Source organism: Arachis duranensis, chromosome 5 (genome assembly GCF_000817695.3).
Source record: "Arachis duranensis cultivar V14167 chromosome 5, aradu.V14167.gnm2.J7QH, whole genome shotgun sequence".
In the NCBI taxonomy this organism is placed as follows: Eukaryota; Viridiplantae; Streptophyta; class Magnoliopsida; order Fabales; family Fabaceae; genus Arachis; species Arachis duranensis.
In genome coordinates, this window is record NC_029776.3 from 10,509,184 (window position 1) to 10,524,066 (window position 14,883).

Below are 14,883 nucleotides of genomic sequence, written 5' to 3' on the forward strand. Positions count from 1 at the left end.
ATACCGACGCTGCCACAGCCTCCTGCCGACACCACCTCCACCTCTGCTGGTCAGCCCGACGCGTCTCGTCCTCCGACGCTCAGCCCAACGCTGCTGTCGCTGTTTTCACGCCACTCTTTCGGATCGGTTTTGTTTTCTCTCATTGCTTCAAACTTCTTCTCACCGATGATACCGCCATGCTCTTCTTCTTCTTTAGATCCAAACATGGTTAACTTCTTTCATGATTTGAGCCCTATGTTTCACAATAATGCCGCTTTCGTCATGCCTAATCCTTCAAACTTTCTCTCACCATAAACTCCAACTATAGATTTATTCAACTACTTCCTAGATTGATTATTAGATCTTACTACATACATACCATTTATTCATCAATTTAATTCCATTATCACATCATCAACTATAGTCATTGTGTCATTTTTAATATGGCCTTTTAGTGAAACTATTTCAATGGCCAGTTTAGGATGGTTATTTTAGTAGGTATGGGATGATTATTTTAATTGTTATGTGGATGATTATTTTGATTGAATTGGATTAGTTATATATAATTAAAATATGTTGGATGTTCAATTCATTAGGTATGCAGATAATTATTTTTATCGTTAAGTGAATGGTTATTTTCACTATGGGTGAGCAACGCCAGAGGCGGTGTGTTGCAAGGCAAACAGCAACGGTGAAGTGGGGTAATTATTGATGAAGATAGGGTAGCAACCAGTTAGAAAAGAAGAGAGTATTGGAGTGAAATGATTTAGTAAATTAAGATTTTGGATGATTATTTTTTTGAAATAACTGAGTGGACTTTTTTATTTAGGTAATTAGTGGAGTATTTTTTTTATTTTTTATATGTATTGAACTAAACATCCTGCTCATTGTTCACATTGTTAAGATTTCTCATTGTCTTTCTAATAGAATTTTTTAATAAAAGAACAGCTCTAATAAGTTACAAGACCTATTTCTAATTCTCTATGAGAAGTTTAGAGTTGTGACTCTATTCAAAAGTATTTTTGCTCTTTTAAATTTAGAAATTATCTGAATAATATTATATAGAGTAGTTTAGAAACACAATGTTATTACTATTTTTTTATTCTAAGTTTTTAATATCCTAAATTTGTCATTTTTGATGGTAAAGGTAAACTCTTCTTCTTATGTCTGAAGTTATGACTTTTAAGAAAAGAATAATAATTATATTATAGCCATTTGTTATGCAAATTTTTTATAAATTTCAGTTAGTTCGATATTTAATATAAGAACGAAACCTATTCTTTTTTGCGAATAATAATTTACCATGTATCATAGTCTATCATTTTTGTCATGAAGAAGAGAAGAAGATTTTTTGTTGTTTTTCTTTAAATGATGAACTAGAAAGTTAAAATAAAATTAACTTGCGAAAATAACTGCTTCGAATGCAAATAAAACTTGGCTGAACATAAAGTTTGTTGCAGAAGTAAATAAAAGATATTAAAGAGGAGCTTCGAATGTAAAATTATTGGAATTAAATTTGTTAAAAAGATAAAATTTTATGAAAATAAAGTATAGAATTTGAATTTGAAAGAGAATATAAAGATATGGAAGAAATTCTCCAAAAAATAAATTTGTGATAGACTCAGCAAGTTGCTACGATGTGAGTGTGTGGAATTATTTTATGAAAAATAATTCTAACTCTTTATTCTAATCCTAAAACTCCAATTTATAGATAATTATAACAATTAAAAATTATAATTATATCTAACAACTGTCAATGTAAGAACCGCTTTTAGATGACTTGTTCCTGGCGACACACTTGTATAATTATGACTTCAATAGAGTACGTAATTAAATACATAACTAATTAATGGAATCTATTCAGTTCCATTTCAAAACCATAATCGTTGATTCTTTTCAAACCAACGGTACCGATTTGATTGCGAAACGGAATGGTGACTTCTTTCCATTCAATGACAGGACTTTTCTTTTTTCAAAAATTATTTAGTTATTTACTTCATTATCTATTTCCTTTGTCTATTTTAGTTTAATAAAATATGTTGAATTGGAGACTTCATATCTATAACTAAAAGCGCTGAGTTATAACTCATCATTTAAAGCTCAATCTGCTTTATCAAACTATCACCAGGCTAAATTTAGAGACTATGATATATTCGTTATAACTCGACTATAAATTTTATAGATCGGTGATAAATAACAAACATCAAAACAAATATTAAAACGCTCAAATATGCTATTTTTTCCCATTAAAGTAAAATTAATCGGAAACATAATTGTTGATACTTCTCCCCAAATATAAATAGGAGGTAAGAAATTAATTTAAAAATAACTTGAATACAGAACTTATTATTCACTTACTGACTTGAGCGTCAGAATATATTTTTGCAAGTGCCCACTTCTTTGTTCTTTCTTAGTGCTGAGGTATAACTCATCCAGATGGAAAGCTTGAAGTTAATTACCGGTAGATAAGTTATACCACAGTCAACCCTCACGAAAACAAAACTTATTAATACAAAAAAATAACAATAATTAATTTTAAAATTTTTTAAATATATAAATCTAATTAAATAATTATATAATTTTTTTTGTACTGTGTATAGAATTAAACTTTTGCAAACAAAAAATGAGTAAATAGTCAAAATGGTCCCTGAAAAATCACACGATGTCCAATTTGGTCCCGAAAGATTTTTTAATAAAAATTATCCCCAAAAAATTTTCAGTTAGTCACGGTAGTCCTTCCGTCAACTCTCCTACTAACGTCGTTAATGGAAGCTGACATGGCACGTTTGGATCATTTTAGCTATAAAAACGACGTCATTTTAAGTGTGTGAAGAGCCAGGAGAGAAACGACGCCATTTTAAGTGTGTGAGGAACTAAAGGAGAAACGGCGCCGTATAGGGTGCGTAAGAAGCCAAAAGGCCTAACTCATTCCACTTGAAACATACTCGTCACACTTAGTAAAAAAAAACCCGTGTTTGTCGTTGCTCTGTGAACGTAGCAACAAAGCTCCGTTGAAGATTACCAAGACTGGAATCTGAAGCACGATCATACGGCCAGTGTCGTTCGTGTCTTCTCCGGCGACGAAGGTTCTGATTTCGCAAGCAAGATAGGAAGGAAGTTGACGTTACTACAAGGTATGTGAAATGTTTTTTTTATAACCTATATGCTATATTTGATTATAAAAGAGCGAATGAGTTCTTGATAGTGTTATTTTACTTGGATGAAATGAGTTCCTCAGTGTTATTTGTACCCGAGTGATTTGGTTTGCAATGGAGCAGGTGTCTCTGTTTTTTTCATGTTGATGGCAATGGGTTTGTTGTGGTTAATAAACTTATTTTGAATGTGTTTAGGTTCGAATTTGTAGGTGGTTTATAGTTTAGCGTTGTTATTTTTGGATTTTAGTTAGGTTTTGCGAACTCTGATCGATGGAGCTAAACATGCATTATGCTACGTTTTTTAAAATAGAGTAAACATAATGAATTGTTTCCAATTACATACTGCAAAGGATATGAATGTTAATTTTTCTGAATTTGAAATTATGTTTACAAAAGATCATGCAATTTTTCTCTAATTATGTTTATTGGACTACTTCCCAGGAATAAGATCATGCATTGTCATGAGATAAAAAATGGAGATAAGAAATTGTTCATGTTCTAGGTAGCATGAAAAACAATCCTGGCTGATAAGTTTACTTGTATGATATTACTTGTCTGATATTACTTAGGTGATACTCTTATAGAATATGAATGCTAATTTTCCTTGTAAGCTGTTACTAATGAGTTAAACTTTTTTTTTTGACAAAATTCTTTGTAGTCAGATAATGTACATAATATAGTTGTTTGTCATTTTGCGATTAGGCTGACTTTTATCTTTATTCATCTGTAGATGGAAGGACCTCCAATGACATTTGTGTTTTTCCACGGTGGCAAGTTTAAAATCGATATAAGGGAATGAATGATTTATGAACCAAATCACACGGAAGTGTTAATGGGTATTGAAGCAGATACAGCAGATCACATGGCGAGAGTTAAAGTAATTAATCAGGCTGCCTGGAAATATCTAGACAAGTGACCGAAGGAAGCTTGGACGAAGGCGTATTTTAGTAATGTGCCCAAGTTGGATAATTTGCAACAATGCAAGCGAATCGTTTAATGCAAAAAATCAAGCACGAAAGACACAAGCCTATATTGACTTTGGCTGAAGAAATCAAACAGATTATCATGAAGAGCATGATTGATAACCGACAGAAGCTAATGGGTTATCAAGGCATTCTTCTTCCGGTGAAACAAAGTAGACTTGAGGGATTGATTAAGCTATCTACGAATTGGGTTCCTCATTGGTCTGGTGATGAAAAAGAATGTCTTTATGAGGTACAAGGCTGGCCAACTAATATAGTTGTGGACTTGGGTAACCACACATGCACCTGTAGGTTCTAGCAACTCACAAGTATATACTCCAACTCAATTTTGTTATAATTATACAATGTCAAAAATATCAATTAAGGAATTGTTTTGTCATCTAGGAATGCCATGCATGCATGCAATTGCAGCCATACAAGATAAGAATAATAAGAGGCCAGAGGAGTATTGTCATAAATGGCTAAGGATGGAATCATACAGAAGAACCTATGCTTTCAATGTCAACCCGGTTAAGGGACAAGATTTTTGGTAGAAAACACCATCCCCAGCCCCCGTTCCACCCCCAATTAAGCCCAAGCTAGGAAGGCCAACAACAAAGAGAAGAAAAGACAAGAATGAGGGCCCTTCTGGCATAAGGTTAAAGATAAAGCGAAAATACAATCTCATCAGGTGCATGTTCTGCGGTGAAGTTGGTCATAACAAGAGAACTTGTCCAAAGAAGAAATAGATAGAGGCTGAGGAACAAGCAAGGCAAATGCAGCTACAACTTGCAGTTGTAACTACTGCTGCCCCTCCATCTGATGCTGACCATGCTGTCCCAGTTACTGAGCCACCCGCAATCGAGCAAAACGCTCCAACCGAGCTTGTACTTAGTCAAACGGAACCCTACCCATCAACACAACACACGCAAAACTCACAAAAGGTTGCATTTGTAACTTGGAAAAATTAGATGTTGTATATATATATTTGTAACTGAAGTTGTCTTTGAATGTTGGATGAAATTCTTGCTGGAATTACACAGGAAACTGTTCCAAGGCCATCAAAACTAAAAGTCGTTAAGGGAAGAGCCAGAGAAAAATCCTCCCCCCCCCAAGTTGTAGCAACATCAACAGCTTCTATTTCTGCTGAAACCATTAGGAGAACTAGCTCTGCCACTGCCAAGAGACTTGCAGACTTTATGACGTTTGTTCCTACTCCAGGATTCAAACCTTCTAGGAAGAAAGATAAACCTACTTAATGTTGTTATCTGAACATTATGTAATTAGGGCTAGTGATATATTTTTTGTATAGGGCTCTCTTATTGCCATTAAAAACATTGAGGTTGGTTTTAATGTGAAGTCTCTTTTTTTGGTTTAGCCCTTTTGATTAAGTTAATATGGTTAGCTTTTTGGATGTCGATCAGACAATTATGATCAAACAATGTTGTTGTTTCAATTTCAATATATGAAAATATTTTGTTTATCTACATATCATTGTAATCTTGTGTAATTAGGTACAATTGTGTAATGTGTTTACTAATTTCATAAAGTGTTAACTTCAACCATTACTTTTAAGTTCAATTAACCAAGTTACAATTTAAAGGATAACCTTACTAAAATAAAATTTAGAAAAACAAGTTTCTCAATTAAAGGCTAAATTGAATATAATAAGACATATCTTCTAGTTCTTGTTCATACCAAATTGCATGCCTAAATACAAATTAATTGCACTATCACTTGAAAAACAAAATGTGCAAATTAATCCCACAACTAAAATCACAATTATCAATCCAATGAATATAAAAAGTCATTAGCATTCTTGCAAGTCTCACTTCTGCTTCCAAACTCCCCATTCTCCATGCAATGTTTACTTTTCACTCATCATGATTGCTCTCTACTTTCGCATTAATTTCTGCATCTCTATTTTCTCCATCATATTCATCCTCATCAACCCACTTGAAGAAGTTGCAATGGCTGCTCTTTTGCAGAAATTTAAGGAACCCCATGGTTGAAAACCCTCACAACAAGTAAGAATATGAAGACAAAGGAATTTATGAGAACAACTCACTCGATATCTTGGACATGTATGGAACAATCTATCTGGATTCTCTGAAGTTCCAGATTTTTTAATCAATGTCTTCAACCCACAATGACATATCAGGTCTTCATTCTTCCTCTTTCTTCGCATAAACGAGCTAAACCCATGGCTACCAACTATGTGACAGGAGACCCCTCCACGACGACCTCCGTTTCCACCACCCATCATGCCGTCGAGCTCCAATTTTGGTTTCAGAACCTCTGCAACTGCACTCAACGTAAGGGGACATATATACACTATAAAGAGATTAGGGTTTATCAGTTAGGGATTAATTTGATGAAATTTCATAAAGTAGTCATGCTGGCAGACAACTAGAATTGATGGGGTGTGCTGACATAGATCCTAACGTGCCATGTCAGCTTCCGTTAACGGCATTAGCGAGAGAGTTAACAGAAAGACTAACTGAAAATCTTTCTGGGATGATTTTGATTAGAAAAATCTTTTGGAGACCAAATTGGAGATCGCATGATCTTTCAGGGACCATTTTGATTGGAGAGGGCATTAAGTCGGGCGTTTGATTTCCCAGTTATATGTCGAACCTCTTCTTCTGAGAACTGTGCTAGTTGTTCTCATGTTTTATTTAAGTATTTCTTCATGTTGGGGTCCTTGGCTTGATAGGTATTGTTAATCTATGAAGTTACCACTTGAGAGTCACTGAACATTATCAGCCTTTCTAGCCCCACTACTTTAGCTAGCTTTAAGCCAACAAGTAAGGCTTCATACTCTGCTTGGTTATTAAAAGCTGAAAATTCGAACCTTAACGAGAGTTCTATCCGAGTTCCTTACTCACTTTCTAAGATGATGCATGTTCTACTACCGGATTTATTGGACGACCTATCTACGTATATGCTCCACGCTGTTGGGCTTCCCCGACTTTTGGTATATTCAGCTACAAAGTCAGTGAGATACTAGGATTTGATTACTATCCGAGTTTCATACCTCAAGTCGAATTCAAACACTTCCACAGCCCATTGCAACATCCGTCCTGCCAAGTCTGTCTTTTGTAGAATGTGTTTCATTAGTTGATTAGTACGGACCTTTATGGTATGAGCCTAAAAATAAGGCTGGAGCCTTCGAAAGGTGATAATAAGAGCATACACAAACTTTTTCTATCTTTTAATTGTTTAATTCTACTCCTTGTAAGGCTTTGCTGACAAAGTAGATGAGTTGTTGTCTGTTCTCATCTTCTATGATAAAAGTTAAGGCTATAGCTCGGCTCGTCACTGCTAGGTAGAGGACGAGCTCTTCTCCTGCTATAGGTCGGGTAAGTATGGGGGTTGACCCAGAAAGATTTTGAATTATTGAAAGGCTTACTCGCATTCTGGAGTCCACTCAAACTACTTCTTCTTTATGAGGATTGAGTATAAGGGTAGTGTTTTCAATGCTGACCCTGCTAGGAATCTGGATAAGACTGCCAACCTTTCATTTAATTATTGAACTTCTTTGAGACAGGTCAGACTCTTCATGTATAGTATGGCTCTGCACTTGTCTGGGTTCGCTTCTATGCCTCTTTGAGTTAGTATGAAGCCTAAGAATTTTTGCGCCTCTAATGCGAAGGTGCATTTTGAGGGGTTTAGTCTCATCCAGTACTTTGTTATTGTAGAGAACACCTCGGAGAGATCAGACAAAAGTGTTGAGTCGACCTTGGTTTTAACAAGCATGTCGTCTGCATATACTTCTATAAGTTTTTCTTTGCGAGGGGAAAATACTTTGCTCATTAGTCGCTGGTATGTGGCACTGGCATTCTTTAATCCAAAAGGCATTTTTTAGTCACTGATTTTTTAGAGAAGACTTATACAGTTCGAAAACTACAAAACCAGAAGAACTATTTAAATTAACCCAAATCCTTCTCCAAACCCCTTTAGCCTAAAAAAGGGAAAAGAACAACTCTACTGAGGATTTTATTTCCAAATATTTCATTTCAAAACACCTAAAAAAACCCAACTATTTGGATGAAGTTGAGAGAGCATAGTTCAATTGTTTTAGCACATCACATTTAAACCTATTAAATGATAGTTTCACCCGAGGTTCTTCCACCACACAACTCTGCATGTAAAAAGTATTCAAAATCACTTTTTTTTTTATGAAAAAGACGACCAGCTCTACTACATTGGTAACACTTCTACCCAAATCCCAGATCCTTCCCTCGCTATTTTTGATACATCTATTTCACCTACACTATCCTTATCCACGAATAAAGAACCACGTATTTTCACATCCTCACTAACCCACTTGAATAATCATCATCATCATCATTTTTTGTATTTATTTTTCCTTTTTCTTAACCATCGTTTTCAGATAACAAAGATAAAAAAGATGGTACAATAAGCAAGAGTGATAGATACAGAAATTCACTTTTTTATTCATGTTTTTATCTCTTCTTTTTTCAACATGTTTTGATGAAAGAAAAGTTACTTTTATAAAATCCTTCAGGATTCCAAATAAATACAATATCAAAATTAATGGAATCTATTCAGCTCCATTTCAAAATCATAATCTTTGATTCTTTTCAAACTAACAGTACCGATTGCATTGCAAAACAGAACGGTGACTTCTTTTCATTTAATGACAGGACTTTTCTTTTTTCAAAAATTATTTATTTATTTATTTTATTATCTATTTTTTTTGTCTGTTTTAGTTTAATAAAATATGTTGAACTGAAAACTCCATATCTATAACTAAAAGTGTTGAGTTAAACTCATTATTTAAAGCTCAATCTGCTTTATCAAACTATCACCAGGTCAAGTTTCGAGACTATAATATATTCATTATAACTCGATTACACGTTTTAACTCGACTATAAACGTTATAGATCAGTGATAAATAACAAACATCAAAACACATATTAAAATGCTCTAATATGCTATTATTCCCCATTAAAGTAAAATTACTCGAAAATTTAACTGTTGATACTTTGCCCTAAATATAAAAAGGAGATAAAAAATTAATTTAAAAATAACTTGAATACAAAGTTTATTATTCACTTACTACTTGAACATCACAATATATTTTAGTAAGTGTCCATCCAAGTAAAAAGCGTGAAGATAAGTACCAGTGGATAAGATATACCACAATCAATCCTCAAGAAAACAAAATTTAGTAATACAAATAAATAGTAATAATTAATTTTAAAATTTAGTTAAATATAAAAATTTAATTAAATAATTATATAAAAAATTTTTGCACCGTATCCAGAATTAAACTTTTGCAAACAAAAATGAGAAATGCTAAGAGAACAATGATTATTTTGAACAACATGAACAACTATCAATCAAATAAAAACACACTATACTTCTAAATTAATCCTCTGAATTTTAATATTAAAATAACCATTCGTACACTAGTAAAATAAACATTCGATATATCTATTCTTTACATTGTTTAATATTTTTATTGTCTACCTATACTTTTTCAAAAATAAAATAAAAAATGCACGAAGGAAGAAAGAGAAAAAGCCCGGAGAAAAAGGAGATCTCGTCATAGATTTACTGATTTATTATTATTCATAAAATAGCGCTTAAAGTCCTTGAATTGTGTTTTGACATTTTAGTGAAAAAAGAAAAATGCAAAGCCTTAAGATAGTAATGTGTTTTGACATTTTTGTTTTTCTAGCATTAACATAGAATAGCGTGGGGCGCACGGCGTTGAACTATTTTTTGACTTGTAACAAACAGCCTCATTACTAGAACCACTCTCCATCCCTTTCTTTCTTTCATATACCTGGGATCTTCATTTTCCAGTTTCCAGCATCATCATGAGTTCATACATGGCGTCTTTGTCTTCTTCCTTCACAAACTTTCGATCCGCTTCCTCATGGTTCGAGGTCTACGCCGCCTTCTCCACTCTCATGATCATTCTGAGAACAGCTGTCAACGACATCGTGCCGGAGAAGCTCCGCTCCTCCATTGCCAGAAAGCTCGAGTCATTCTTCTTCCCCACGCACAAACCAAACAACCTCGTATCCATCAGAATCAACCAAAGATGGGATGGCCAACACGGCGAACACAACGAACTCTACAACGCTGCTTCCAAGTACCTCCCAACCAGAATATCCGAAACCTACAAGGCCCTCAGATTAGCCAAATTGAACTCTCACAAGGGCCTCATGCTCGCAATCGACGCCAACCAAGAAGTAATCGACGAATTCGAAGGGATCCGGTATACTTGGACTCTCGATTTAGGCTCCGACCAAAATGCCGACTCCTCGAAATCCGATAAGGATCCTGCGTTTGTTCTAAACTTCAACGAGAAGCACAGAGACACCGTGATGAAGAGGTACATTCCGCACTTGCTTGCAACCTGCGAGGCCATGGATGCAGCGGACATGAGCATTAAGATATTTTCAATGGCGCACGGGTATTGGAACGAGAGTGAGTTGTGTCACCCTGCCACGCTGGACACGCTCGCTTTGGATCCTGAATTGAAGCGAACCATTGTGGATGATCTGGACCGGTTCTTGAAGAGGAAGGAGTTCTACAAGAAAGTGGGTAAGCCTTGGAAACGTGGCTACTTGTTGTACGGTCCTCCTGGAACGGGGAAATCTAGCCTCATTGCTGCCATTGCGAATTACTTGAAGTTCAATGTGTATGATTTGGAGCTGGACTCCATTACCTCCAACGAGAGCCTGATGCTACTGATGAGGAGTACAACCAGTCGTTCCATCATCGTCATTGAAGACATTGACTGCAACAAGGAGGTCCATGTTCGTCGCAGACAACAAGAAGACTTCGGGGACACTGATATAGAGTCAGTCCAGCATGACGATGCTGCCCCTGAAATTATAAAGGTTGACAAGTTTACCCTCTCGGCTTTGCTCAACTACATGGATGGCTTGTGGTCAGGCTACGGAGAGGAAAGGATTATAATATTCACCACGAACCACAAAGACAAGATTGACCCGGCATTGTTGAGGCCAGGCAGGATGGACATGCACATTCACTTGTCCTTCCTCAGAGCCAAGGCGTTTAGAATATTGGCCTCTAATTATTTGGACATTCCGGGGGACCAGCCTCATCCCCTGTTTCAGGAAATTGAGGACTTGTTGGACACAACAGATGTCACTCCAGCGGTGGTGGCAGAGCAGTTGATCAGAAGCGAAGATCCTGATGTTGCTTTGGATGGACTCTTTAAGTTCCTTCAAGAGATACACAATTCAGGCAAAAGTAGAGATTCCGCTGAGACTTTAGAGATTTGAGATGCACTCACCTTGTATCAATCAATATACCATTTGCTTTCAAGGCAGCCTTTATTTATTTATTTAGTTTACGATTGGTTTCTTCTGATTGTGGTAAGTGCTAAAGCGTTTCAGGCTAAGGCTAACGCGTTATATGGTATCTGTCATAGTCATAAAGGGAGATCACTAGTAGGAGGTAAAAAATATTGGAACTTAATGAAAGCAAATCTCGATTTTGGCAAACATGTTGGGGAGGAGAGAAACCCGTTTGAATTTCTTGAAAATTTCACTTTAATGTTTGACAATTTTTATCTTTGTAAACGCAGAATTGATTTTGTCTCTGAATCCAGGTTTAGGAGAAGCTCAAATTTGTAGCTTCTGCGTTTCACGTTTCACATTTCATGTTTAGGAGAAGCTAAAATATTTCTTTTTTACCAACCCTACCCTTCATTTTCTTCTATAAGAATGATACTAGTAACTATTATTTTCACAGTCATTCTTTGTAGTTCTTCCTACTTCTTCATAATTTTTTAGTTCCATTTTTTTTTATCAAAATCGTTCAGATTTATTTCAATTACTAACAAATTGAAATTTTTTTATTTTTATTTGATTTTATTCATATGAATTTTATTTACGTTTTATGATATTTTTTTTGTTCATACGATATATGTTGTTGGTTTTATGGAATTTTTATTATTTCTTATCTGTATAATTTTTTTCTATAATTATGATCCTATAAAAAAGGACAAAATAAATAAAAAATTAATTATAAGTAACAATAGAGTCATAAATAATAAAAATTTATAATCTAAAATAATACTAAATTAAAGAGTATTGACGATACTAAAAAAAACTTATAGAATATTTTCTTTTTGTGTGACATTACAAAATTTATAGTAGTTTTTTTATATTTTTATTTTTTATTGTATTTATTTTATTTATATGATAAATATTTTTTATATTATTTTTTATAGTATTCTGATTTTGCAAGTATATAAAATTGATGTTTATTTTAGTAATTTTTCATCTAAAAATAATTTTGAGTAGTATAATCCAAATAACATTTATTTTACTATAATCAATTTTAATATAAAGATTACCAAATATAAATCACGTTAATCCAAATTAACTTATCATCAAAATTATTTTATGCAAACTTTGATTTACAAACTGTAATCTAAACACACACAAATCGTTTCAGGCTAAGGCTAAAGCGTTATATGGTATCTGTCATAGTCATAAAGGGAGATCACTAGTAGGAGGTAAAAAATATTGGAACTTAATGAAAGCAAATCTCGATTAATTATATATATATTTTTTGTTATTTAGCATCTTGTTATTTGCTATTTCATGATTACGATCATGCAGTAGTGAATACCGGTAATAGTAGAGAGTGCCTTATTGAATATTTTGTCTATTTTATTTTATTTATTTTTTTATTTTCTATTATAATAAGAAATATATAAAAAATTTAAATATATTTTTAATAAAAAAATTTTAATTTATAATTTTAAGATAAACACTTTTTATTTTTTTTATATTAGGTTGAGAATGATATTTTTTAGATTATGAATTGTTAAGATATTACTCTCAAATGTGGTATCGATTAATTTAAGATACAGAAATAAGATCTTTTGATTTATGAAAGATATAAAAATCAGACTCTCTAATTTATGAGAGGTATAAAAATCGGACCCTTCAATTTTTTTGTACAAAAATTAGATCTTCTAATTTTTACTTCAAAAAGAATAAAAAATTTAAAGTCGAGAGATTAGGTTTTAGCAAATCGACGGTGATTCGATATCTAATGGTTTGGGAGTGAAACCTACTCCTCTCTATGAATACCAGTTTTATTTTATATCAAAATCCATGCCTTTGACAGTGACGAAGCAGAAGGAACCAAGCTTTGCAAAAATTCAAGGTGAACAATAAAATTTAAATGTCTTGAATAATAGGAAAATCAAATTAAATAAAGAAAAATTGTTTAGAAAAAATAAAGGACAAATTGAAAGATAAAGACGGAAAAGATAAAAGTTGTTGAATTTAAAGAAATCGAAATGACATTGCAAAGAAAACAAATTGCATGAAAAGGAAAGTTGCAGGGAATTTAAATGAAAAGTAAAGATATGGAAGAAACTTTTCAAAAAAAAAAACTCTTGACTGACTCAGTAAGTCGCTGGGGATGTGAGTGAGTGTGAATGCTTTCTCCGAAAAGATTCCAACCTTTATTCCTTCGAGCTTTCACCCATTTATAGAAGTCCTCGACCAATCAAATTCAAATATAACTTCCACGTGCGGTTGATCCTTGAATAACCGTTCCCGCTCTTTAAGTTTGTAACTTCCGCCAACTATCTTCACTTAGTAACTTTCTTCGATTGCTTCACTCTCTCGATGAGTCCTAATCGATCAGAATCTTCTTTTTCATCAATTGACCATCTTCAAGGAATCCAATACAGTTATTCTCCACCTCGAAGTTCATAACTTGTTTATCTTTTTCGACTAACAAATTGCATTGCTGACCTCTTCTTCGGTATAGTTGACATCCGTCGAGTCTGCCTCTTCGATTTCCACGCTGACCCTAAGTGTCAGCTTACTCTTCTTTGTCAAAATTGGTCTTCGATGGCTTGACCAATTCGAAACTGACCCCAAATAATTGTACAAATTTTCACAAATATTTTCACGTAGTGCATGATAAAATATTAGTGAAGCATCATGCCATTCTTGAAGAGCCTAGGAAATTCTTTTTTAATTTATGGAAGAAAAATTATCTTCGATATAAGAAATGCCCCTAAGTATTTATTTTCGAACTCTTGAGACAAAGTGGTTGTTTGTCGAACTCTTGGATCTTCGACATTTTGTTGAATATTTTCAGCCATATTCATTTTTGATACATCATTGAATTTTTTATGACAACATATTACCTAAATCCTGGTAATTTTTCTTTTCCTTCTCAGATCATTATGGTCAGAGAGTTGTCATATTATGGTCAGAGAGTTTAGATAAAATTTTTTTTTTCAAATTTTCAACTTCACAATTTTTAAAGTGAACAGAGAAACTTTTTTTTATCTGAACTTTGATCAACTTTATAGAATTTCAAAGTTAAATAAAGAAATTTTTTTCTTTTCCACATTTATATCTAACAACTGTCAATAACCACTTCTCAAGAACTTCTTTTTACATTTGTACATACTTTTATAGAGTACGCCACTCCTTCCAAAGTGTTCCAATATGCACCTATAACTTGATAAAGTTCGAATTTGTCGAACATTGGCTTGTCGAAGAATTCAACAATGTCTTGTCAAAAATATTATTTTTGATGATTTTTTTGCTAGATGGACAAAAGCAAAATACTTATGATCATTGAATATTATTTTCAACAAACTCATATTCAACCATTTCTCTTTCTTTCTTCTTTTCTTCTTTTATTTTTTCAACTTGTCGAACTTTCTCGGTCAAATAGGCTAAATCAAGAATATGTATATTGAGTAATTTTCGACGCATATACAAGCCAAGACC

At 33.6% G+C, this 14,883-nt stretch overlaps 1 protein-coding gene across 1 annotated transcript; it reads left to right on the forward strand.

Annotated features, from left to right (window-relative positions):
• The first annotated feature begins 9,715 nt into the window (after nucleotides 1–9,715).
• LOC107487954 (AAA-ATPase At2g18193-like) lies at nucleotides 9,716–11,560 on the forward strand. Its single transcript, XM_052261530.1, has one exon. It carries the CDS (start codon nucleotides 9,949–9,951, stop codon nucleotides 11,386–11,388), a length of 1,440 nt encoding a protein of 479 aa, XP_052117490.1. The 5' UTR covers nucleotides 9,716–9,948; the 3' UTR covers nucleotides 11,389–11,560.
• Nucleotides 11,561–14,883: the final 3,323 nt, after the last annotated feature.